The sequence below is a fragment of the Hemicordylus capensis genome, chromosome 3 (genome assembly GCF_027244095.1).
Source record: "Hemicordylus capensis ecotype Gifberg chromosome 3, rHemCap1.1.pri, whole genome shotgun sequence".
NCBI classification, from domain to species: Eukaryota; Metazoa; Chordata; class Lepidosauria; order Squamata; family Cordylidae; genus Hemicordylus; species Hemicordylus capensis.
This window is the reverse complement of record NC_069659.1, coordinates 2,972,073-2,998,438: the sequence shown is the minus strand read 5'-3', so window position 1 is coordinate 2,998,438 and position 26,366 is coordinate 2,972,073. Positions and strand designations below refer to the sequence as shown.

Here is a 26,366-nt window from a genome sequence, read left to right as displayed (position 1 = left end):
TCATCTGAGGTCATTGTGGACGTAGAGTGAACTCTATAACTCCCCTCATCCTCGTGCAAGAGAGACAGCACCGGATGCTAAGGAAGCAATTAGGCCAGGAAGGGAAGGCAGATAAGACAAGAGCAGCAGACTCCCTCACAATCGGGATGAGTCAGTGACGTAACTCTTAAAAGGTGCCTATAGAAACTTCTGATAGAATTATTGGGAGAGTTGGTCCCAACACAGGATATTCTTTGACACACCTGTATACTCTAATTTTCACTACAATCAGCCTTGCATACAATAGGTGATTCACACACCTTCTTGCCCAGGAAGGACCATCAGACACAATGCATTCCGAAAAAGCCTGACTGGACTCCCCTATTCAGCAGAGCATGACAACAGCAAAGTGCCCCCAAGGCACGTTTGGGGCTGTAAGGATCCCTGACTCTATGGCCCAGTGTCTCCCCCTTTCCACCCTACGGGGCACTCCTTCATGTGCTCTCTCAGACCTTCCTCTGGAGAAGACTCCATCTTCTCCATCTTCCAACTCGAGACTCCAACTGCAAGACATCTTTGTGTTCCCTCATGCCTCTTACGTGGGATGCCATCACAACAAGAACTCCAGCAGAGCACTTTGGTGCCCCCCTCTCCATTGGGGCCACCCGAGCTGAAATCACTGCCCTGCCTGGCCAATTCGCTGTCCTCACACCAAGGCTCCGCTTATTGTGTCTGTCTTTAGATCGGTCCCCCTGCCGATCTATCCAGCTGGCCCCATGCTGGAACTTTCCTAGTGTGGAACCCCACTAACTCCTTCAGCTTTCCTGCTCTCCACCCCGTCTCCCAGGACGGAGGCAGCCCCTGGAGGGATGCTGTGCTGGGGCTGAGTTGGGCCAGTGTCTCTCCCCTTGCTAAATAGAAGAGAACCGCCACTTTAAAGGGTCCCTCTTTGCTCAGTGAGCCTGCAAAGCATTAAGGTCCAGTGAACACGGAATCCGAATCTTCTTGGTCCCTGCGTCCCAGAACTGTCTGCTCTGGCTGGCAGCAGCTCTCCAAGCCATGAGGTAGTGGAGTCTTTTCTGCTGGTGTCCTTTCCAAGAGAGAGGCAGGAGGGGAGGCTGGACCTGAAACCATCTCCATGCACATCATAGCCTGCTCACTGGGCAAAGAAGCACCTTTTAACGTGGTGATAATAATCTCTTGACTGAGTAGGGGAAGAGTAACTGGCCCTCTCCGCCCCCAGCACAGCATCCCTCCAGTGACTGTGGCTGGTGTCTATCTTGTGTTTCTTTTTAGATGGTGAGCCCTTTGGGGACAGGGATCCATCTTATTTATTTATTAATTCTCTGCCCTGAGCCATTTTTGGAAGGGCAGTATAGAAATCAAATAAATAAATAAAATCACTCTCCTCTCCCCATAGGGCCCGCCTCAAGGGCCTGAACGGAGACAGCAGTGGTAGTGATGGAGCCTTGAGCCCAGCCAGCCCCTTTTTCCTCCCCTTCCTCCCCGGTCTGCCTTCCAGCCCCTTGAGCACCCTCCACGGCCTCTCCAGCAGTATCCACTCGCTGGCTCTGTGCCTTGGGTGGGCTGCATCTCTGCAGAAAAACTTGCAGGAACGCGGGAGGCACAAGACGATGCCTGCAGATAGAGCACATGGAAGCAGCCGGGGCCACAAGATTAGAAGCAACTGGACCGGATCCTAATCTGAGGCTGGATTCCATCACAGCGCATTGTACGTGTCGGGCCTGATCTGTCAGGAAGTTCTCCTGCAGAAGGCGGATGGAAATGTCTGGGAGCTGCACAGTCGCTTCCATCCGTTGCCAGGGGCTGCCGCACCGATGAGCTTCCCGAAAGATGCCCAAGCCTGGGGCTGTGCTGAAGCCACCTGCCTGCTCCAGAGCTCAGGCTTGCCATTTGTGGAAGGTGGCGTCTTGCTGGGAGCCCTGGGCTTCCTTTCAGCCCCTCCTCGCCCCGCCCAGTGTCCACGTGGGTTCGTGTGCAGTTCTTTGCTTGCGGACCGGTCCTGGACTGCCTGGCATCACCGCGCTTTGATGTCATGCCTGCATGTCCTCTGATTCGCTGCCTGGAAGCATGTGAGTGTGTGTCTGATGTGTCAGTGGATGCTTTCATTCAAGGGACAGGTAAGGCGGGGTGAAGAAATAGCGCGACTCTGGATGGCTCTGAACAGAGCACTTCCTCCTTGCAGAGAGACTGAACTACCGACTGCGGGAAGCAGGGTGCCGCATCTGAGCCCTGCAACAAGCCGTTTTGCAAATCACAGGGGGGGGGGTGGGTGTGTGTGTGTGTGTGTGTGTGTGTGTGTGTGTGTGTGTGTGTGTGTTTTGAAGGGCCACTGATCGTTCAGTAAACATGTTGGGATCCCCAAAATCGCAGCTGCCACAGCAAAACATGGGACATAACAAACAACCAGCACATTTATGGAATAGCCACCTCAGTGAGGCCCATCTTTATTAGGGGGAGTTTTACTCTCTGAGCAGGGCAGTTTTTCACACTTTGACTCTTTAGGAAATGAAACTGACCAGATCCAAAGTGGAGATCAGATTTCAGTGGGCTGGGAAGGATCTCCAGGATAGCTCGTGGTCTTGTGGTAACAAGCATGACTTTTCCCCTTTGCTAAGCAGGGTCCACCTGGGTTGCATATGAAAGGGAGACTAGAAGTGTGAGCACTGTAAGAGATTCCCCTTAGGGGATGGGGCCTCTCTGGGATGAAAGACCACCTGCCTGCTTGTATGCAGAAGGTTCCATGTTCCCTCCCTGGTGGCATCTCCAAGATAGGGCTGAGAGAGATTCCTTCCTGCAACCTTGGAGAAGCCGCTGCCAGTCTGGGTAGACAATACTGAGCTAGATGGACCAAAGGTTGCAGCTTGCTATGTTCCTATGCGATCAGCCTGAAGTCAGAGCCAGCTTTTCCCCACCCTACACGGAGAGAAGTGGCAGGGGTCTTCACCACTTTGGTAGCAGCAAAACATGGCACAGATAAATACCTGTGACTTCTATGGGCACCCATTATTTTAAATATATTATTTTATCAATCAATCTTTATTATGGTCTCAGACCAGCATAAATATATTCTTTTAAGATCTTCAATCACAACAATGCATGCTATCATTGAAAATATTAAGTTTATTTAATGTTAACATTCTAGTGCATTTACATTTTCTTGAACATTATTCAATTATACAACAAAGTGAATGTGCACAAAATTACAGAATCTGAGCACAAAAGTCCCATTTATTTGTTGTTTAACAAATTTATATACCGCCCACTACTGAAGTCTCTAGGCGGCTCACAATTACAAAAGAAACCCCGCCCCCAATCACATATTTAAACCATATATAAAATTTAAAGCTAAAACAATCAATGAAATTCAACTGAAACATTAATTAAAACATCAACTAAAAAGCTTGGCTGAAGAGATGTGTCTTCAGTTGCTTCCTAAAAGCGAGCAGCTTTAATCTCAGCGGGGAGTGCATTCCACAGCCCGGGGGCAACAACCGAGAAGGCCCTTGCCATTGAGTCGCCACTAGAGAAGCCAGTGGCACCAGGGGCAAAGCCACCATTGGGTGGATGGGTGGGTTTTTAAAGAACCCGGGCTCCAGACGTCAGATGCAGGGGGTGTGGCTAGGGGGCCGTTGCCGGTGAGCTGAACCGCGGCTGGCGGCAGCTTCTCCATGCCACTGGGTAGCACCCCCAGATGAACCTCCCCTGATGATCTTACTAGGCGGCAGGGTTCATAACAAAGAAGGCGTTCTCTTAAATACCTTGGGCCTGAGCTGTTAAGGGCTTTTGAGGTAATAACCAGCACATTGTATTTTGCCCGGAAACCTGTTGGCAGCCAGCGTAGTTCTTTCAAAACAGGAGTGATATGCTTTCTTCGGGACAACCCTGAGACCAACCTGGCGGCAGCATTCTGCACCAATTGCAGTTTCCGGATTACGTACAAAGGCAGCCCCACATAGAGTGCACTGCTTTTTATCAGCTTGCTATGGTTCTAGGTGGGTAGAAGGAACAGGTTTGCAGTTTGGGAGTACTTCTGGACCCAGCTCTTTATCTGATATCTCAGGTGGAGGCGGTGGCCAGGAATCCTACATTATGGCTCCCTACAATGAGCACCTCTGTCTTATCTGGATTCAGTCTCAGTTTGTTATCCCTTATCCAGCCCATTACCACCACCAGGCAGGCATTTAGAGAAGTTATGCCATCTCCTGATGAAGCTGACATGGAGAAATAGATGTCCATTCCCATAGAGCAGGGCTGCTCAACTTCGGCCCTCCTGTAGATGTTGGCCTACAACTCCCATAATCCCTGGCTATTGGCCACTATGGCTGGGGATTGTGGGAGTTGTAGTCCAAAAACACCTGGGGGGCCTAAGTTGAGCAGGCCTGCCATAGAGCAAAGTTTGCATTGGCCAGGGGGCAGGGGAGGGGAAGTTGGTGGTGCTCTCTACCCGGGACTCCCCTTGATGTCTCTTTGGGAACATCACCCATTGCAGAAGGCAGCCACCCACTTCTGGGGAGGAGAGGCCCTGAAGAGCTCAATGACCAAACAGGCACATATGGGAGAAGGAGGGAGCCCTCTTACTCACTTTTTGAGTGGTGGGGTGGAATTGGGGAAGGCAGGCAGTGTTCCCTCTAAGTGCACATGCGCACACACTCAAGTTTTTTTAATGTCTGCTCAGCTAATTTTGGCTCCCGCTCAGGCTGGATCAGGAAGGCCCCACACTGAATGCACATGGTGGGCACACACGGCCTTGATATTACTGCCGCCCAGAGCAAAACTCCTTCCGCACACAAATGGAAAAATTTAGAGGGAACACTGAAGGCCCAGATGTGGGGGGGGGGGTGATGAGCTGCCGCCCAGGTCCCTTGAAGCCTCTGCAAAGCGGCTCATGAAGCGACGCCCCATCCGTGCCCCTCCCCCCGTGAGAACAGAACAAGCCCCCCAGTGGCTCAGAGGCCTGAGAAGCTGCAGTTCACACGAAGCGGGCTAAGCGTCTGGGCCTCATCAAGGAACACTTGGCCGCCACTGCTGCCGCCTCCCTAGCGGAGAGTTCGGCTTCCTCCCCATCCGGCCCAGCGAAGTGTCGGTCGGAAGCTTGAGGACTCTCCCCGCAAAGGGGGCTTGCAGTGTGCCTCCTCCCCCACCCTTGAGGAGCCTGCCTCGGAAATACAGGGACAAGGACGACTAGAGGGGCTTGGGCCTACGCCCCTAAGGCAATGGCCACCCTGGACTCTACAGCTGAGCACAGGTCGTCTCGCTCCCCTTCTGAGGGCAGCAAATCATGTCTCCGGCTCTTCCGCAGGCTCCCCTTCCGCAGGCTGCTCTTCCTCAGCACAGGCCGGCTTCTCCTCCTCCGCCGCCTCCAGCTTGCCTCCGGGGCACCCCTGCAGGACCGGCGGCCCGTCTCCCTCAGGGGTGAGGCCATCCTGGTGCACCACGGCCTCCACGGGGGACCCCTGGCCGGAGCTGCCCGAGTCGTGGTCGTAGCTCTGGAAGCTGTTGCGCACCTTCATGATGTACTTGCGCAGCACGCTGGCCCCGTCCAGGGGGTTGGCTGCCGCCCCATTGGCGGCCACGGTGTGGCGAAGGTGCTTCATCTCGGAGTGGAGGCGCAGCACCGACTTGTTCAGCTCGGTCAGGCGGTTCCCCAGGTCTGTGGGCAAAGACAAGCCCAGGGGCTCAGGCCCAGCCCCCTGCCGCTGCTGGGGGACCCACGCAGGACCCCCACCTCCTCTGGGCTCGCGGCCTGCCCCACCCTCACAGCCTCCGCCGGCCTAGACGGTGTCCATCTCAGACTGCGCAGTCCGTCCGGGGAGGGTCCACGTGCCCTTCTGGACAGAGGCCTAGTCCTCACTGGGGGGGGGCTGTACAGAATGGACCGGGGGGGCAGGGGGCTCCCCCATGAAAAAAAACCCCCCCACACACACACACCCCGGCAGCTAGGAAGCCAGTATGGCCGGACAGAAGGCTGGATGACAAGAACCTTTGTCCCAGCCAGGCTCACTTTCTAAGGGCAGCAGGGGATGTTTCCCCCTGAAGCGGGATTCCGTCCCGGGAGCTGCTGCCCCCTCCTGCCACCCAAAGGCAGGCAGAGGAGTCACGTCCCAGGGCCTGCCTGGACCAGCCGGGAGCCAGGAGAAGACCAACCGGGGAGGAGGGAGGGAAGGAGTCCCCAGCACGGGCTCCAGAAGGAGATCTAGGGGGGATTCAAAAAGCAGCCTGACAGATCCAAGAGCGTAACAGAAGGAAAGCAAAAGAGATGTCAATAGGAACTACGTGGAAAACAGAGTCGTCGTCATCTAAACAGGGTAATAGAGATACATCATGCAAGGCAAATTTGCGGGCAAGACCCAAAATAGATCCGACCACGAGGAAGTGAAGGTGCAAACAGCCCATTGAACGCAGGTCTTCTCCTGCGGTCCCCTATGAGGAGGATTTACTCCACAACACTGCAGTTCTGAAGAAGGTCTTACTGATGTGTCTTTGTCTGCGAGGGGGCAGCCCTGGCTGGGAATGAGAGCCAGCCACCAGTTCCCAAGTCCCCCAGCAGGATCTCAGCAGGGTCCCGCTCCCAGCCCAGGCGTGGCTCACCTTTCCTCCTGCTCTCCTCGAACTCCCGCCTGGCCGTGTCGATGTACCGCTGCACTAAAGCCTTCAGCACCTGGTGCCGGTAGGAGACGCGGCTTTCCTCATGCAGCCCGCCGTCCTCCACGGAGGGATTCGACTGGGAGGGCAGAAGAGCAGCAAGTCAGGTGCCTGGCCGCAGGGCCCAGCTCACAAATGAGAGAGGGGTGGTGACGGGTGTTGGAAGTTAAAGGACTTTGCGCTGTCTCTTGTCTCAGACAGTGGAGGACAAACTAGTGAGTCAGAGGGCTAGAGGGTCAAGACATTGGTCATCCCTTCTCTACTGCTCTGACACTATCCCTTTGGATATGCAGATTGCTAATCTCAGGGATTAACTTCCTTCCTCTCTCTCTTCCCTACCTGCCCTTCTACCTTGCAACATGGCAAGCTCCTCTCCCTGCCCCATGTGTGCAGAGAAGATGCAGAATCCATCTGCATCCAGCTAGCTAGCTAGATTAGAGATCCTAACTCCTCACTTTCCTGTCTAGAATGGAGTTCTCTAATAAATACCATATATATTGATTTGAAACTATGAATTGGCTCCAAGTTCCTTTACTCTCCACATACACGCATGCCTAACTAAATTCCGTTGTGTTGTGCCTCTGTGCACTCTGCTATAATGAGAAAGGGATTCTCTCACCACAGAGAATTTCCAGCAATGGGGCCCCAGGCCTGCTGGGAGGTGGTGTGTCAGAGCCCCAACACTGCAGGCAGAGGCTGGGGCTAAGTGCTGGCAAACCTCGGCTCAGAGCAAGTCTGGGCGCTTAGTACTGCCGGACACAGGGGCTTTTCTAATGAGTAGGAGCAAGAGGTTTGTAAAAATGGTGGGGCATTGCTGTAGGTGCTGGTGGTGCTGCTTTTTAAGGTGGGGCAAGAAAGAGACAACTCGGGCACTGTCCAATAGCTGCTTCGGACACTTGTGCAGCTGCTTGCCACACATTGCTCCCAGCAGCAAAGAGAGTGTACAGGGCATGTTCCCTCGCAGCAGTACACGAAGCATTGGCATCTCCCAACAGCATCTCCAAGAAAGGGCTGAGAGAGATTCCTGCCTGCAACCTTGGAGAAGCCGCTGCCAGTCTGGGTAGACAATACTGGAATTCAAAAGACAATACAAAAAGCATTTACTAACTGACTAGCACTGAGTTTCACCTTCCTCTATCAGTAGGCAGGCCCTGGGTTGAGAGAGTGTTAATCTCTGCAGCTTCTCCCATGGAACACCCATTTGCAGATGAAAAGGGGTGAACACTGGCCAGGCCTTTGTCCTCTAGCTTTAAAGCCACGAGGGAGGGGGTGAGCTGGGCTCAGGCGACAGTGGGTCTCACACCTGTCAGTGGTTCAAAGAGGATGTTAATTTCCTCCCCTCTGGGTGGTGAGATGCAAAGTGGCCCCCCTATCTAGGGAACTGGTGAAGGGAGGGTCTGTTAGACATTGTGGAGTGAAGCTCTTGATCCAAGATGATGGAGGTCTGCCTTTGTCACAGACTCAGGTGGCAGCTCCCTATGTTTATTTTGATTTATATACCACCCTTCCAAGAATGGCTCAAGGTGGTTTGCATCAACATAAAAACAATTAAAATCAATTAACAATTAAAATCACTACAGCAAAGTTCAGATATGGAAGAACAACAGTCTTCAAGAGACACCATCTGGAATCTGCCTCCTCCCACCCACAATCCCCTTAGAGGTTCCAGAAGGATAATGTGGTCAATAGTATCGAAGGTTTCCGAGACATCCAAAAGAACCAACAGAGTCATGCTTCCTCTGTCAATTCCCAATTGGAGATCATCCACCAGGCTGCCCAAGGCAGTCTCCACCCCATAGCCCACCTGAAAGCAGTCTGAAATGGATCTAGATGATCAGTCTCTTCCAAGACCACCTGGAGCTGGGAGGCCACCACCTTCTCAATCACCTTGCCCAGCCATGGGAGGTTGGAGACAGGCCTGCAATTGCTTAACTCTGAGGGATCCAAGGCAGGCTTCTTCGGAAGCGGTCTAATGATGGCCTCCTTCAGACAGGGCGGCATCCTGCCCTCCCTCAGAGAAGCATTGAAGATCTCTACCAGGCCCTCTACAACAGCCTCCCTGCCAGATAGTATAAGCCATGTTGGGCACATCTGAGGATGTCGGGTTCACATCCTCAGGAGTCACAAACTGAAATTGATCCAGAGTCATCACATAAGAGGAGCTGCTGGACACCTCGGCATCTGACTCTGTAACAATTGTGGAGTTTGAATCAAAGACGGCCCAAATACGAGAGATTTTGTCCACAAAAAACTCATTAAAAATGTCACAGCGAGTAATTGTTGGTTCCAAGTATTGATGCAAGAGGGAAGGGGCGCGCATTAGCCCCTTCATAACCCTGAACAAGTGCGCCAGACATGAACTTGCAGATGTGATACGGGAGAAAAAGAATCGCTTCTTTGCCGCATGTGTTGCCTGAGCATAGTTCTTCGAATGTGCTCTATGTAGTAATCTGTCAGATTTGAGTCCAGTCTATCTCCATTTGCGCTCTTGTCGTCTGCCTTGCCGCTTCAGCCCCCATAGTTCTTCCGTTTACCCAGGGGCCAGTTTTGAAGTGGGTCGGAGAGGATGGTTACAACAAGCGATCGTGTTCACTGCCCTGGTGAGTTGCTTATGCCAATTCTCCACCACCAGAGTGTCAAGAGGATCATCATCAGAGCCAACACTAAATCCCCACAAGGCTTCTCAGAATCCTATTGGATCCAATAACCTTCTAGGGCGGACCATCCTAATGGTCCTGCAGAGGTGGGACGTGCAGAGGTGGGACGTGGTTGTGAGTCCAACCTTAACCAGATGGTGGTCCGTCCATGACAATGGGGAAATCACAGGAGTCCCCACCCATGGAACACCACCCTGATCAGAGTGAAAGACCAGATCAAGCATGTGACCAGCAATATGTGTCGGTCCCAAGACCACTTGGGATAGGCCCATAGTTGTCATGGCCGCTATGAACTCCTGAGTCGACCCGGACAAATTGGTCCCAAAGTGGACACTGAAGTCCCCCAGCACCACAAGCCTGGGAGACTCCAACGTCAAGCCTGAGACCAAGTCTGTCAGCTCAGTGAGGGACTCTGTCGGGCAGCAGGGCAATCGTTACACCAACAGGAGTCCCAGTCTATCCCTGATCCCCAAAGCTAGGTACACACATTCAATATGGTCAGACACTTCGATGGGGATCCTGGCAAGGGGGATATTGTTCTTATAGACCACAGCCACTCCACCTCCCCACCCACGGTCCCTCACCCGCTCCTCAAGAGTACCCCGGAGGGAGAAGCTGGGACCAGACTGGGCCACCAGCCTCCCCCAACCAAGTCTCTGTAATACATGCCAGATCGGCCCCTTCATCCAGAATCAGATCATGGATGATTTCAGGTTTATTCTGGACCGGCCTGGCATTACAAAGGAGCAAGATGATGCTCCGTGGGTGGTTGGCATTGCTTCCCAACGTCAAAGAGCTGGCAGGACAGCCAGAAGGGGAAAGAGCAATTAAGTTTCTGGTTTCCCTTCCTCTACAACAGCCTGCTGACCTGTCAATGTTACTTCTTCTATTCCCCACCACCACTGGAATAGCTGCCCCACACTCAGTGGATACACCCCCTGTCTCCCCATCTCCAGACACACCCAGACACATTAAAACTCAACTCACCCAGGATTTCAAACAGAAGCCAAATTAAAATAGCCACCCACCTTCACACACCACGAGGGCTCCTGGGCCAAACAGCCCGGCCCTCGCCCTTGTGATCCCCCAAGGGGGCGACCCTGCCGGTGGTGGGCCCTCTGACACAGGTAGCGTCACTGGTGGAGCCTGACCGCCGGCGGCCTCTGTGTGGCGGCAGCCTCGCTGGCCCCGCCCCCACATCTGACATCAGACGCGGGGGCGTGGCCTTGAGGCTCCGTTCGGGAGTTGGAGTTTAAGGCGCCGCGCGGCCCCTTCAGGAGCTACTTAGGCTGGCGCTCCGTTCGCAGCGCAGCCAGGAGCAGCTCTTCCCTGGTAGGGTCAAACGCAGCGCCAGCCTTAGTTTAGCTCCCGAAGGGGCCACGCGGCCAACGTCAAGCTGACATCAGACGCGGGGGGCATGTCGGGGCCACAAGCCGCGGCCCCTGATTGGGTACAGCCCGGGTTCTTTGAACCCATTGGCCCAATGGTGGCTCCGCCCCTGAGCAGCGTTCCTATAAAGGCCCAGAGCTGGGCAGATGGGACCCCAGGAGCTGCTGAGCCACCCTCCCCTGGCCCCAGTCCTGCACACACTCCCCACAGATGTTACCCAGAGGCAGCAGAAGCAGGCAGGTAGTAGCAGAAGGAGCCAACCGCACTCCCACCCCGAGTAGCACGGAAGGGGAAGCAGATGGGCTCTTCCTCTCCTCTGCCGGGCTTCTAGGAGACTGAATGTTCCTATTTTCGTAAGCATCCTTCTCCCAGCCCTTAACAAGGACAGAGTCCGTGCAGTGCAGCCAGGTTGTTAAATGCCAACGACACAGGCCTGATCAGCCACGAGGGGGAAACTTACAATGGTAGGAAGTGGCGGATAGTTCTGCTGCCGCTTGGGCTTGTAACAGCACAGGAAACGGAAGATGCCCCTGCAGGATGCGGAAGGAGAAAAGGGGAGTCAGCAGGGAGGCCTGGAATGAGACGGAAGTGCTCTCTGAGGAGCGAGGGTGAGGATGGCCGCCTTCGGACATAACGGGAAATGGGCCCGCGGTTTGCCCCCATGCCCCCCCCCCCGTGTCGTGCTCCCAGGCAATCCGATCTGGAGGCTAGGGGTGAGGGACTGGCTGTGCGGGCTTCCTTCGTCTGATGGACAGTTGCGGCAGCCAGCCAGAGACAGAGAGAAGGAGAAGCTGCCACCCTCCACTCTGGTTAGAAACAGTGGCAGCCTTCGGAAGCTACGATACCACTTTCTAACCAGAGTTATCCCCTGCAAAACCAAAGAGCAACCGAGGGTGACAATCCAGGTTTGCAATCTGAAACCTCATGTCGCTTTTTGGACAGAACCAAGATGTTGGTTGGTTGGTTGGTTGGTTGGTTGGTTGGTTGGTTTATTTATTTGAAACACTTGATATACCGCCCACTCCAAAGACTCTGGGCAGTGTACAAAAACATGGTACACCATGGTACAGAGTTCCCAAATGCTCAGACTTCTGTCATGGTTGTCTGAGGTTTGGTGTGATGTCCGAAGGTGGCGAGAGAAAGAGAGAGACAGAGAGAGAGAGAGAGAGAGAGAGAGAGAGAGAGAGAGAGAGAGAGAGAGGATAATAATCTTTTAAAACTCCAGATAGCCTATTTCCAAAATACGAGGCAGCAGCTGTTTTTTGTTGGTTTTGCTTCCTTTATCAAAGCATCACTTTGTGTGTATTGAAACTGTCTCACATTTTTTCAGCGGATGGTCCATTTACATCAAACCACTAAACTCCACGTTGAGATTCTACAGACTGCAGGAGCACCTTTAATGCGCACCCTTCTCCCTGCCTCCCCCGCACCAGCCCCTGTCCTTTAACTTATCATCTGGCTTGATTAAGAGTTCTGTAGGACTCAAAAGCTTGCTGTTCAATGCTTTGGGACTTTGTGGCTGGTCCTCGTAAGAGTATTGCCCTGCTTTGAACTGAGGGTAACGAAGACATCTCCTTTATCACTGAAGGTCAAAACAGGCTTGGGGAGCAGGTCTAACCTGCGTGGTTGTTGTTATTGCGGGCAACCATGAGCACGAATGAGGTGTCACGATGGGAATCTCCCTGACAAGCAAAGGTAGGGCCATATCTTTCTTACTTTTGTCCATGACCCCAGATCTAGGACACCCCAACAATAAAGGATGAGACGTGATGCGAATAAAACAGGCCCCAGGCCCCATATGACCCCCATGCACCTAGGACCCTCCCCCCCCCAGTTCAGGTTGCCTGAGCCATCACCTGAGCCAGCGCCAAACAAATCCAAGGAGGCCCCTTTAAGACGCAGAACCTTCCCTAGGGAAGGGGGAGCCATTTCCCTCTGCAGGGAAACAGAGAGAGAGAAACAGAGAGTTTTCCCTGAGAACGAGCAGCCTGTATGGGGCACCGGGAAGGCACTGGAGCAACCCCCTGCTGCTGCTGCTGCTGCAGCAGCACTATCCAGCTCCCAAGAACCTGCTTGGCACTCGCTGCCTCCAAGCAGGTGGAGCTGTCCAAGGCCCCTGTTGCTCCAGCAGCCCTTCCTGGGTGGAGAGCTCAGCTTGGCTGGGAAGAGGAGGCGTTCCAGGAGGTGCCCCTTTTGCCCATGGGTCAGAAAATCTCTGCTTGATCAGGCAAAAGATCCATCCACTCTAGCATCCAAGGCTTCTGGGAGGCAAGCAAGCCAGACTTGAAGGCACCAGCTACACCCACCCAATGTCAGCCCCCAAACAAGCAGCCTGCAGAGGCATCTTGGCTGTGCTTGCTAGGGGTGTGGATACAGGTTCGACGTCAAACGTGTTCGATGTCGAATCTGTTCGGTTCGACCATTCGGGGTCGAACCAAACCATCCCATTTGGTCTGACCCCAGACTGAAAACCCACTGATTGTTTGGGGGGATTCACAGAATTTTTTTTTTAAACTTACCTCCTTTGGGGGAGTTGTTGGAGGCGGCAGGATGGGGGGGGGGTCCGTGGAGGTTCCCCCTCCCCCCCACCTCCCTTTATGCCACCACCAGCCATTCGGCCGGCTCTTCAAACCGTTCAGGCCTCCCCCCTCTGGTGCAGTGGCCATTTTGGAGGCCGCTGCGCCTGCGTAATTGACCTCTGCATGGCCTGGGTCACGCAGAGGACAAGCGCAGAGGTGTGGAGGCCTCCAAATTGGCCACTGTGCCGGAGGGGCCGAAGAGCTGGCCGAAGAGCTGGTGGCGGCCAAAAGGGAGGCCGGCGGTGGGAGGGGGAACCTCCTCTCGGGTACTGCCCCGCCCCGGGATAAATTACCTGATGAAGTAGAAGATGGATTTTGGCGTCGGGATGATGTTGAAGGGCACCGGCAGCGTCAAGCCTTCCCTGAAGTAAGACAGGTAGAGCTTTGAGCGTGCAAATTTCCACTCCACATCGGCATCGTTCTGCAGAGCGGACCAGGGAGAAGAAAGTGCGGTTAGTCTTGGGGAACCAAACGCATTGCACAGACTGATCAGCAACAGGCCGTTTCACACCCCGCCCCGACAGACAGGCAGCAAAGACCCAGCCATGGGCGTCCGGAGGTGGGGGGCAGGAGGGGATCGTTGCCCCCTCCCCCCCCCATTGATCCAGTTCTCACTGACTTCAATGGGACATGCTCCCCGAGACGGGGCACTGGGTTGCTGACTTTGCCCCCGGCCCTAGAAAAAGTCCTGCAGGTGCCCCTGGGCCCAGCCCATCACCTCAATCTTCTGGAAGGAGTTGGTGATCATGGCAATCAGCATGTTGAGAAGGACGACCACCATGACAATGGTGAAGACCCCATAGAGCACCCTCCCCACCAGCTCAGACACAAAGAACTCAGGCATGTCCACCACGTCGTGCTGCTCCATCCCAAGCATGGTCCAGAAGAGGAACTGGAAGGTTTCGTTGAAGCTGCAGGAGGAAAGGGAGAGGGGGTGGGGGTGGGAGGGGACAGGCTTGGAGCCGGGGTGTCTTGTGGGCCGCATTTGCCCCATGAACCTGCCAGGGCCCTCAGATTGTCCAGTCAAGGCCTTCTCTCGGCCTGTCCATTTGGTTGGCGGGGACCAGGGCCAGGGCTTTCTCAGTAGTGGCCCCTGTCTTGGGAGGGCCCACCCAGAAGGGCTTCATCAGTCTCCCTCTTGGCTTAGTTTTACAAGTGCTGGAGATACAGCTCCAGAAGCATTGACTCTTTCCGCCTTCTATCCTATGGATCACTGGGGCACTGGGAATCGAGACCATCAGCAAGGGTCTTCCCCTCCCCACCGCCACTCTTCTTGTTCCTCTCTCTGCTCTGGATTCCCCTGACTGGCTGACAGAGACTCTCTCCCGGTCTCCCCCTCCTCTTTGTACCTGCTTGCTGCTTTCGACTCTCTTCCTCCCTTCTTTGCCCTGCTCTCGCACTCGGAAGACACAGAAAGCTCAGGGACGCAGGCTTTCTATCCGAGTATGTAACCTCCTAAATAGACCATGACAAGCATTTGGACCTGAAAGGCCCGTCTCTCCTTGAGATGCCCTTAATGGGCTTGGTTCTTCTCACACACACTTGCTCGGTTACAATTGGGATCACTGAAATCCCTTTCCGGATACAACAAAAAGAACTGTAAAAACCTTCCCTTTTAAATAAGCGTTTAAAGACTGTCTGTAACTGCCATTTAATTTTAAACTCGGCTGCTGTTCTACTTGGTACGTTCTATATTATCTGTTTGCTCTTTTGTTGTTTTTTTAGGGTGATTCATTTTATTGTACTCTTTTACACCTTGGTCGTGAATTTTATATTTTTATGCTTTTATCATTTTTTTAGACACCCGGTGAAGACCTTTCTGTTCACTCAGGCTTTTCAATAATTGATTTTTAAAACTGATTTAAAAAAAAAATTAAAATGTTTTATATTGTATTTGCCACATCATCTTGTTTTGTGTTGTGATTTGTTTGTTGTAATCTATGTGTGTTTACGGGACCTTTTTAATGTTGTCTGGTGAGCCGCCCAGAAAACAATTTGTCATGGGGCAGCTCAGGGACGCAAGGGAGCTTGGCCCCAGGCGGAGGACAAAGTCCTCAGGTGGCTTCTCACCCGCTGGGCGTTGCAATCACGCACGCTCTGCCCCCTCTCCTGTGGCTGATGCCCGATCATGGGGGGGCCAGTGCCGAGGGTGGGGCCTGTCCGCCCGGCAGAGGAGCTCCTCTTCTTCCCCAGAGACCAGAGTGGGCCACGTGGCAGTGTTGGAGTTCCAGTGCATCGGCCGTTTGCACCAACTGTCCTAATGACCACATGGGGCATTGGGGGTCGAGGGAGAGAGTCAGGGTCTCCCTAGCTGTCTCTACACGATGACCCCTGCGATGACTCTCCAGGCATTTCCTGTGGAGAGTCAGGTTCCCTTCCTTTCCTCTTAGAGAGCAGATGGAAACGTCCCTCTCCCTCTCTCTCCCCATTCATTATGTCGTTCTATAGATTAGGATTAGGTCTTTCCTATCCAAAGTGTACTTCACCAATAAATCTACTTAGTGTTTAGTTCTACGAGAATTCCCCCGGGTCTTCTCTAAAGAGCTGCAACAACTAAACTCTGCAAAAAACCTCCTCTGCAACTGGAGTGGGTAGCTTCATTAGTGCTCTGCTAATGAACTGGGGGATAAAACCCCCACCAGGCAGGGCCAGCCTGCGCTCCTTCCCCGCCTTTGGGCCCAGACCAAACCCCTCGGCTGCCAGCTTGGGCCCCTTCCTGAGCCAGCCAAGCATGTTGCTGCTTAGGATCCGCGGGGCTGGACTGAAACCGCCCCCCCTTCCCTCACCAAGCAGGCAGGCCCCAAGATACCTTCCCAACTTGGCTGAGTCCTGGTAGTGGACATAGATGTTATTCATCCCGCAGAGGAAGGCCGTCAAAATGATCATCAGGATGAACATGAACCTGCAGGGCGGAAAGAGCAGCAAGAGAGTCGTGGAAGCTGGGGAGGAGGCGCCTTCCCCAGCAGCGGCTGATGCTAACGAGGCGGGCAGGGGGGGCCAAAGGAGGCGGCTCAAGTTGCTCCTCTGTCTCCCTCCCCACCTGAGAGCCGTGCGGCCTGCAGGCTGGCCATTCATCAGGTACAGCTGCATGGCTAACCACAGTCCCGCCCCAACTAGGGAAGGGTGGAGGTGAAGCTAAGGGCCACCCCCCAGTTGCAGGGGAGCAGCAGCAGCAGCAGGAGAGAGGGCATGCCTTCATCTCCTGCCTGTGGGCTTCTCGGAGGCATCGGGTGGGCCACTGTGGGAAACAGGAGGCTGGGCTCGGTGGGCCTCCTTGGGCCTGATCCAGCAGCAGGGCTCTTCTTCTGGTCTGACACCTTACATCCTACAGACGCTTCGTTCCAAGGTTGGGGGACGGAGGGAGGGCAGAGCCCAGTGGCTCCGATTCGGGGAGCGACGGGAGAGTCGCTCCGGGTGAGCAGAGGGCACTGCGGCGTCAGCAAGGGGAGGGGGCGGGGCCTGGTGCCCGTACCGGATCATGTCATCAATCATCCTGCCAATGGAGATCTGCAGCGTCCCCAGCGTCTCGTGGGCTGGCAAGATGTAGGCCAGGCGGGTGAAGCTCAGCATGCTGGTGACCGCAAAGAGCACCTCGGCCACGAACTGGGGGTCCTCGCTGCGCCACTCCTCCCGCTCTGCGCAGCAACGGGAAAGGGGTCAGGGAGCTGGGCTGGCACCCCCCAGGAGGAGGGAGGAGAGCTGGGTGGGACTGGCGCGGTGGGGAGACGGCCACCCCCCAGGCAAGCTCGGCTTTGCTTGCTGTTGCAGCTGTTGGTCTGGAAAGCACCCAGGTGGAGGCAGCCGCCACTTCCCCTCCTGCCTTGGTCAGATGCTGGGCATGAGAGCTGAGCAGGGTGGAGCTGCCCTCCCCAGCCCCTCCCAATCACTTCTCCCTCCTCCTCCTCCTCCCTAGTGGTTTGCTCCTCCCACACAACTGGGAACTGGGCGTGTGCACCTGGGCAGGACACGCAAACAGCCTCTACGCTCTTCCTCTAGGACGGTGGAGCCCAAGATTTCTCTCTGTCAAAAGGGGAGGGGGGAGAACGCCAGTTCAGAGACAGGCTGGAATCCCACAAACTCTCCGATCCAAAAGAACCGAAGCCGGAGTTTTCGATTCAGGGCAACATTTGAAAGCAAGAAAGGCGCTCACGTGCAAAACAGAAACCCCATGATATTGAGCGGGGCTGTGGACGCCTCTGCCCCACTTCGACCCCCGAGGAGGCCCAGCCGCGGGCGCGGGGAGGAGCGGCTCACCCGCTTGGGTGAAATAGTTGCACTCCCGAGAAGAGCTGCCGAGCTCCCGGCAGTAGAGCTGGCCCTTGAGGAAGACCAGGACGCGCAGCACGAAGGAGGCCAGGTACATGCTGAGGATGACCACGTCCAGGAAGTTCCACCAGTCCAGCAGGTAGCTGCGCAGCCCCTCGATCCAGACCTCCTTGCACTCGAACCAGAAGAAGCCTGCAGGAGGCGGGGCGGGAGGAGAGGAAGCCACCGCGGCACCGCCCACCACCCCCACCCCCACCCCGGCAGGGGACAACACGCCGCCTCTTCCCCGCCTCAGGCTGGCTGGAGCTTGGGGGCCGCATGGCCGGGTAGGGCTGCGTCAGGCACCCTGCTCAAAGCCCCTGGAGAGCTGCTGCTGCTGCTGCTGCTGCTGCTGCTGCCGGTCGGTGTGGGCAGTCCTGGACTAGATGGGCCAAGGTCTGGCTGGGCAGAAGGCGGTGGTCTCCTCCTCCTCCTCCTCCCCCCACACATGCTAGCCACGGCCTCCCCCTCCCTCCCTCTCCCCACCAGGTCTATCCTCGGAAAAAGGCCTCGTGAATCACCCTGGCATGATCCAGGGACGGCCTGCACACTCCCGTCCCACCCGCCAGCCGCTCCGGCCCCAACCCGGCTCCCAAACCTCTCTGGCCTGCCTGAGGGAGCTTGCGGAGGAGTGCAGCTGGTCTCTGCACTGCAGCAGGCGGGCACTGAACCGGCAGCAGCCCTCTCCCCTCCGAGAGGAGAGCTGGTCTGGTGGCAGCCAGCAGGACGGGTCCCCTTCACTGAGCAGGGGCCGCCCTGGGTGCATATTGTGAATGGGATGTGTGATGAGCCCTGGGAGATACTCCCCTGAGGGGATCATGGAGCCACTCCTCTGGGGAGAGCATCTGGGCTCCAAGTTCCCCTCTCCCTGGCGGCAGCATCTCCAAGACAGGGCGGAGAGAGACTCCTGCCTGCTGCAGCCCTGGAGAAGCCGCTGCCCGTCTGGGCAGAGATCACTGAGCTAGACGGACCAAGGGTCTGGCTCAGTAGACGGCAGCTTCCTATAATGTTCCACCAGTGGCACTCTTCACATAGCAATAGCAATAGCACTTACATTTATATACCGCTCTATAGCCGAGGCTCTCTAAGCGGTTTACAATGATTTAGCATATTGCCCCCCAACATTCTGGGTACTCATTTTACCGACCTCGGAAGGATGGAAGGCTGAGTCAACCTTGAGCCCCTGGTCGGGATCGAACTTGCAACCTTCTGGTTACAGGGCGGCAGTTTTACGACTGCGCCACCAGGGGCTCTTTCCTCTACATGCCTTGGAGAAGTCAGCAGACTGTTTCCACGGGCGGCAATCCCCAAGGCAGCCAGGCCCCTCGTCTCCTGCCCACCCGGCCTCGCCCCTCACGGCCAGGCCGGAGAGTGACGCCCCTTACCTGCCACCCAGACCATGTGGAGCGAGGTCTCCCACACACTGGTGTTCCGCCCCCTGAAGATCTCCTGCTGATGCTCCATGACCAGCGACTCCCCCAGCAGGAAGATGAGGAACCAGAGGTAGGAGGCCGAATGCAGCAGGAACTTGATCACCGGAATCTTCAGCATTTTGCCAACCTGCCGGCGGATGGGCCGACCGGTATTTCAGAGGGGGCCCTCCGCCGCCGTTGGGCTAGAGCTCCCGTCATCCCCTGCAGCAGGGGGTGATGGGAGCTGGAGTCCAGCAGCAGCAGCTGGAGAGCCCTCCCCCCCCGCCCACTTGGCCAGCCCTGCGGTATTTGAAGAGGACCCAACACAGACGCCGCGGGTGCCATTAGGGCAGTGGCTGTTCCATCATAACTGGGGCAACGGCATCGATTGTGAATCAGGAGCAGGGTCCAAAGCACTCGCCCCATCAGCCCCACTTGCGCATGTCCGCTGAGAAAACCCTCAGGACTGACTCTCGCCTCCCCCTGCGAAGGATTCAGACCTCTCACTCAGCCTTCGGTTCCCCATCGCAGATCCCAAAGGAGAGACTCTCCCAAGGACCTTTCTGGGTGCCTCTTTCACACACCAGCAGGCAGGCAAGCAGGCTCGGTGTTTGCAGGCGGGATGGCCCAGTGGTGGCTGCTGCCTGGCCCTTGGAGAGGCTGGAGACCGGAGCCCAAGGAAGGGAAATAGTTCTCTGTGTGTGTGTGTGTGTGTGTGTGTGTGTGTGCCAAACCTGGAGCACAGGTGGAGATACGGAAGGAGAGAAGGAGCTGAGACGGTCCAGGGGAGAAGGCAGCTTCTCAGGAATGGGGGGCCCAAGCTGTGGGGGCAGCAGGCGCCCCCACACTGTTAGGCGTAGCTGCCCACTAGGAGCCAGCCAGGATCGGTGGCCACCAGCCACCCCTTCACTTCCGCCAGATCCTTCCTGGCACACAGAGGGCAGCGGATCTTCTGTCCTTTGCACTGGGGGGGGGAGGCGAAGGAAGCGGGGAGCCCTCTGCGGCTGGCTCTTTCTTGCCCTCTTAAACAGGGCAGTGGAGACGGGACCTCTGGGGAGAAGAGCTGCGGGGTGCTGGGGGCCCTGCTTCTGCTCACCAGACGGCTGGGGGCACGGCAAGCGGGCAAGTGGATTTGTGGATCCGCCCCTGTGCCCCAGGAGTCAGGGATTCCTCCCTCCGGGCCGAGGCCGAGCCCTGCCCATCCCAGGGCAAGCCACGCGCCCCCCCCCCGGCCCCTCACCTTGGACCTGGGGGCGACCCAGTAGACGAGGCACAGGACGGGCATGGTCAGGAAGATGGAGCAGGAGATGAAGACCTTCCAGAGGTTGTTGCTCCCCCGCCAGCTCTGCAGGCTTCCGCACCAGATGGAGGACAGGACTTGCTGGCAGATCGGATGCGCCACAAACTGAGCAGGGAGGGCAGGTGGGAAGAGCAGCAGCCGCAGCAGCATCAGAACTGGCAAGCAGGCGGCGGGGTGGGGGGAGATGCCGGCCCAGGACCCCTTCCTTTCGCGAGAGGCAGGCCTTGTGGGTCCTTCGCCGGGCAGCAGGCCAGAGGAGGGAGCTCCCAAGGGCTGCTTCCATCCACCCCACAGCGTCCCCAGAAGGGCGGGGCGGGGCTCCCAGGCTCAGCTCCCCAGATGCTGCTGGACCACCACCCTCCCCTCGTCCCCAGCCCAAGCAGCCTACAACCACTGTGGGTGAGGATCCTGGGGGCTGCATTCCAAGGTCTCCGGAGGAGTCAAGCTTGGGAACCCCGGCTGTAGGTAAACGCCTGCAAAAGGCAGCAGGAGGAGGGGGCCTCGCATCACGCAAGGCTTTTGCTACGTGCGAAGAGGGTGGGAAGGAATGAACCAGGACTCGGGGCGGAGGAAAGGCACTCTGGCCATGCTCAGAGCTGCTCTTCCCAATAGGATATTTAGCTCCTTTGATATGTAATGGGATATTTGGTTTATTTTATCTGGATATTTCCTTTCAATTTTAATCTGGTTTAGAAGTTTCCTGCACTATATAAATGGGATGGATATGAATGAAGGAATGGAATCATCTCAGTGCTGGGGCCTAGGGATGTGCGAACCGGTTCGAATTCGAACCAGGGTGGTTTGAAGGTTCGAATTTGAACCGAACCAGCCATCAGGTTCGAGCTGCAGGTTCGAATTCGAACCAAACCAGGAGGTGGTTCGATTCGAGTAGACGTCACATCAGACCTTTTTACATTGAAGTCAATGGGAGGCAAAAAGGCGGGAAATTCAAATAGACGTCATTGCTCAAAATGGAGGGGGAAGAAGAAGGCATTTATTGGCCACAAAATGGAGGGCCGAAACAACAGATATTTCGGAGCCGAAACGGGGGTGATTCGTTTCGGCTCCGAAAAATTTCGGAGGGCTAGAAGGGTGATTCGGTTCGGATCCGAATCACCCGAAATTGGCTGTTTCGGGTACAGATCGTTCTGTACCTGAAACGTTTCGCACATCCCTAGTGCCAACCACCCCCATGGGTTGCTAACCCATGGGGTACTGGGTTTTGTTGTTTCTGAAGTGTTCTGAGTGTAGATTCTTTGGTAGCATATAAGATTTTCAATGACAAACCATGAATCCACTCTCATCTGCTAACCTTAAAGACACATAAACTTCAGAAATCACTTAAAAATCAGGCTTTTGCCCAATTCCTTTCAAATAATTCTGATAGCTTCCTCCCCCCTCCCCTTGGGCACTACCACCCACCACACTCTGCTCTTGGACACCCCTTTGCCCCTGACGTGAAGCTATACATTTGCTGACACCTCCATGCTTCTTTATGGAGAAAAACCTTAAAGTCACATAAACTTCAAACATCACTTAAAAATCAGCCTTTTGCCCTATTCCTTTCAAATAATTCTGATAGCTTCCTTGCCCACCTTGGGAACTACCACCCACCACACTCCTCTCTAGGACACCCCTTTCTCACCGACGTGAAGCTATACATTTGCTGCAATCCTCATTATTTTCTATGAGGAATTCCAAAATAATTTTAAAATTCACCAATAATCAGAGGAGTGTCTGATTGCCTTGAAACTTTGTGGATAGTAGGCACCCCTGGTTGTCTACCACCCACCCCACTTTTGTGCCCCTAGGTGCTCCACAATAGGGGATATAGGCTGGTTCGGGTCCCATTATACCCTATGAGAACAATAATTAAAAATATTTCAAATATTCATAAAAAATCATAGGGGTGTCCAATTGCTTCGGGGTTTGCATGGTTGTTGGCACCCATGGGTGCTCCACAATAGGGAATAATGGGTTGGTTCGAGTCCCATTATACCCTATGAGAAAAAAATAAAAATAATTTTCAAAGATTCATAAAAAATCGTACGAGTGTCCGATTTCTTTGGGGTTTGGTGACAGGTACCCCTGGGTGCCAGCTACCATCCTACCAATTTTTGGGTGTCTGAACTGGTTCAAACCAGTTCAAATCAGTTTGAACTGGTTCGAATTCGAACCGAACCCGGGGGAGGTTCGAACAAAACCAAAACCGAACCACCCCCTCCTGGTTCGGACCTGGTTCGAATTTGAACCGAACCGGGCAAACCGGTTTTGTGCACATCCCTACTGGGGCCTGCCTTGGCCCTGGCTCCCTCCCTCCGCTTCTGGCAGCAAGGTCTGCCTTCCCACCTGCCCCACGTTCTCCGGCTGCCTCACCCTCTTCTGGTTGTAGTTGACGGCCAGGCGGAGCCGCGCCAGGTTGGGGATCCCCTCCTCGAAGGTCAGGCCATCGAGATCCTCCTCTTCGCCGCTCGCTTCGTCGTCGCCCGCGTCGTTCAAGATGGCCGTCACCTCGCTCTGGTTGCGGCACATGCCCAGCAGCTCAAAGGCAAACTCCTGGCACAGCTGCTCCAGGGCCAGGTACTCTGGCTGGACGGGAGGCAGGGAGGCAGGGAGGGAGCAGTCAGTCATCTCCCCACAGAAGGAGGGGGGCAGCCGCCTCAGGGCTCCAGAAGCACCACCAACGCCAGGAGAGCTCTGCTCCTCCCTCAGCCTGGCCCCAGCCACATCTCTCACCGGCCTCATTCTAATGTCCCCCGACTCGCTCTGCTCCCTGCTGGGGAGGCAAATATTGTACCAGGGAGCGTTTCTGCCTGCAATTTAGATGCCCAGCCTGCCAAATACTGGGGAGAAATTCTCCCCGGGAACGGCACTTGCATTTGCCACTGCATGCAGACACTGGACCCAGAGAGAGCTGGTGGGGGGCATGGGGGTGTGTGACTGCAGAGCGCATCAGTCCTGGGGCGTGTGGTCCACTGGTGGGCTCCTGTTCCCTTGTAGCTGGGTACACAGACTGGACCCAGTCTGAATAACAGCTGGTCGGGCAAGAGTGGGGTGGCTGGATGAGATTTCCACCGGTCAGGGGAGGGAAGCAAGACTGCAGTGCTCTCCGTAACCTGTTGCTCTCCCTGATCAGCAGAAGCAGAATTCTGCAAAAGAGAAGCAAGCAGTTCCAAGTAAAACTCAGGATGCTTCTTTTAGGAACTGATTTTCACCTAGGACCCCCTGCCGCCGCCATGTGCTGGGAATATTTGTTTACATTACAAAGGGGACTTGTCTGCATTTGGGGTGGCCAGCCACCCTCTTGAAACAAGAGGGCAGATTGGCCAAAAAGATATCCCCATTGGGGTCTCTTAGCACCCTCTCAAAGAAGTTGGCTTGTATCATGCTGTGAACACAAAGGTTATTAGTGGAGGACGACACACAGAGAGACATATTTACAGGCGAGGCGACCTCATGCGCCTTCTTTCCTGCAGAAAGTAGGTTCATATGTTTTTAAAGAGAAGAAAGCATGCCCAATTTGCATCCAGGTTGCAGAATCCAGCTTTCCCCCCTGCAGAATAGGGATTGTCGTAGCGCAGGGAGTAGGCTTGATGTAGATGGAGCTCGTTCCTGGGTCCGCTTAACCAATCAGTCAGACACAAGGATTGGGAATTATTAATTGAGGCTTTATTGCTCTGCAGACAGCAATAGGTCATCAGTAGGCTCACGCTCTCAAACCAATTACAGTTTGGTTACAGGAGCACCTTACATTTATACAAACAATCTAAATGGTATTGACACCCTAGACACAGTATGGTGGTCCAAGTATCTAGTACTCTTAATTGTATCTTTGAAACTTGTTCACCCAGCTAAGCTTCCCAGGCTAGAAAACAGGACCTAACCAAAGAAGGAGTAGTCACCCGATGAACAACGAATCAGGCATCTGCATGCGTGCCAGATACATTTAGATGGCTTGTATAAATGTAAGGTGCACCTGTAACCAAACTGTAATTGGTTTGAGAGCGTGAACCTACGGATTACCTATTGCTGTCTGCAGAGCAATAAAGCCTCAATTAATAATTCCCAGTCCTTGTGTCTGACTGACTGGTTAAGCGGACCCAGGAAGGAGCCCCATCATCATCCACATCAGGCTCTTTCAATGCAGGCGACACACAGGCTTGGGCTCCCGGAAGCCCTCCCTCCCTCCCTCCCTCCCTCCTAACCTCTGCCTCCAGCAACAGCCCATCTACCCTCCGGGGAGTACCCCAGAGCGGATTCTGAGGAGTGTGGCCCGCCCCGCTGCCAGAGACGCACCTTAAACTCGGGCTCCTTCTTGGAGAGGCGTTTGAGCTCGCGGCTGAGCTTGAAGGCAGTCAGCATGGCGTCTTCGCTGGCGATGGAGAGGTGGGCCCGGCTGGCAATGCCCTTGTAGGTGTTGATGCGTGAGAGGGAGAACTTGAGCAGGTCGTACTTGCGGGCGTTGGAGCACTCCAGGCAGGTGCAGGAGACCTTGTGCGGCCGCGCGATGGCGTGCCCCTTCTTCATCAGCATGTCCACAATTTCGTAGAGGTCCTTCTCGCAGGCCAAGGTGAGGGGCGTCACTCCGGGGGCAAAGCGCGAGTTGTCGATGGAGTTGTCAAAGAGGGCCAGCGAGAAGGACTTGACGTCCATCTTGAGCCTTTTCTCCTGGTCCAGCCGGTCCAGCAGCAGCTTGACGATGTGCGGCTGGTTGGTATCCACGGCAACCAGCAAGGCCTCGTGGACCTGGCGGAAGTCAAACTTGACCCAGCGCAGCAGCGTCTTGGTGACCTCCTCGCTGCCCGTGCGGATGGCCAGGTTGAGCGCTTCTCGCCAAGCCCGGTCCTCAGCATCATCCAGCTGCCTCAGGATCCCGTCGCTCACTTGCAGCAGCTGCTGAACCTTCACCAGGTGGCCCTCCTGGATGGCGCTGATGAGGCCCTCTGGGAACTTCAGCTTCTTGTTATTAACAATTTCGTTCCAGTTGGGTTGCTAAGGGGGCGGGAGAAGAGCCTTATTCCCAGAGCTGTGCGTTCTGTGTCTCAAAAACGTCTCTGTGCTTGAGAGCAGGGAGATGTCCCTGACCTCAGGGAAATGGGACTGGAGCAGAGTTCCCTCCCCAGACGTTGTTGACTACAACTCCCAGCATCCCCAGCTGCAATAGCCTTTGTGTGAGGCTTATGGGAGTTGTAGTCAACAACACCTGGGGATCCCTGTTAGAGGGAACGCTGGACTAGAGATCTAGGCCTGCAAAAGGATAGAATGATCCATGTTTGTTTATGCATCTCTGCCTACTTCTGAATTTAAAAAACAAGTCCCCACAATTGGTAACGGTAGCTATACCGAAATGCCAATCTCTCTATTTATTTCTCCCAGGCGTACCCGTTGCGAATCTCCCATGCGTGGCATCTCTTGCGAGAGTTTGCGAGCAGCTGCCGATTAGCGACGGGGATGGGGGAGAACAGAGGGATGCCGGCTGCTGGCGGGCTGGCCAGTGGGAGCAGGTGGCGGTGGGCTGCTTGGCCAGCGGGAGTAGACGGCAGGCCGGCCTGGCCGCCAGGAATTGGCAAGCCGGCTTTCTAGCCAGCCCGCCAGCCAGAAAGCACCTGGGGTGGGGTGGGGAGAGAAGAAGCCAGAAGCCACAGGCAGGCTGGACGGGGTGGGGGAGAAGCGGGCCGGGTGGAGCTCTGTGCCCAGCCCAGCCAGTATACCAAAATCCTTCCAAGGAGAACATCATCATAACAACAGCAGATGAAAGCAGCTGAAAAGCAACACCTCTGGGGAGCCAGGACTGGCCAACGCGAATCTCTCAGGTTAAAGCCCCCACTTCATACAAATCGAAAGGTGCAGAAGGGTTCTGTGGTGGGAATCACAGGGGACCCCCAGAAGGAGACACGGCTTTCTCCTTGGTGGCCCCACCTGCCCTGCTCTCCTTCCCCGCCAGCTACGAGTGCCGTTCAGTCGCCAGCCTAACAGTCCCGCGAGGTTGCAGCACCTTCTGTCTAGCAAAGGCTTGCTCTGCCGAGGTGGAGTCAGACTCTGATGACCGCTCCTCTGAGGAGGAAGGCCAGGGCAAGCA

General features: G+C 55.3%; 1 protein-coding gene across 1 annotated transcript in view; it reads right to left on the bottom strand.

Moving 5' to 3' along the window:
* Positions 1 to 3,105: 3,105 nt before the first annotated feature.
* LOC128349558 (short transient receptor potential channel 2-like) overlaps positions 3,106 to 26,366 on the bottom strand; it is a 28,525-nt gene continuing 5,264 nt past the window's right edge. Inside the window, exons 3-15 of the mRNA XM_053306038.1 lie at positions 25,670 to 25,719; positions 24,584 to 25,279; positions 22,637 to 22,876; positions 20,228 to 20,392; positions 18,961 to 19,135; positions 17,525 to 17,728; positions 16,743 to 16,905; positions 16,080 to 16,172; positions 13,989 to 14,181; positions 13,564 to 13,691; positions 11,152 to 11,221; positions 6,592 to 6,724; positions 3,106 to 5,653 (exon numbers count right to left, since the gene is read on the bottom strand). Of these exons, the coding sequence (XP_053162013.1) occupies positions 5,280 to 5,653; positions 6,592 to 6,724; positions 11,152 to 11,221; positions 13,564 to 13,691; positions 13,989 to 14,181; positions 16,080 to 16,172; positions 16,743 to 16,905; positions 17,525 to 17,728; positions 18,961 to 19,135; positions 20,228 to 20,392; positions 22,637 to 22,876; positions 24,584 to 25,279; positions 25,670 to 25,719 (2,684 nt within the window). The 3' untranslated portion in view covers positions 3,106 to 5,279. The remainder of the gene's footprint in view (positions 5,654 to 6,591; positions 6,725 to 11,151; positions 11,222 to 13,563; positions 13,692 to 13,988; positions 14,182 to 16,079; positions 16,173 to 16,742; positions 16,906 to 17,524; positions 17,729 to 18,960; positions 19,136 to 20,227; positions 20,393 to 22,636; positions 22,877 to 24,583; positions 25,280 to 25,669; positions 25,720 to 26,366) is intronic.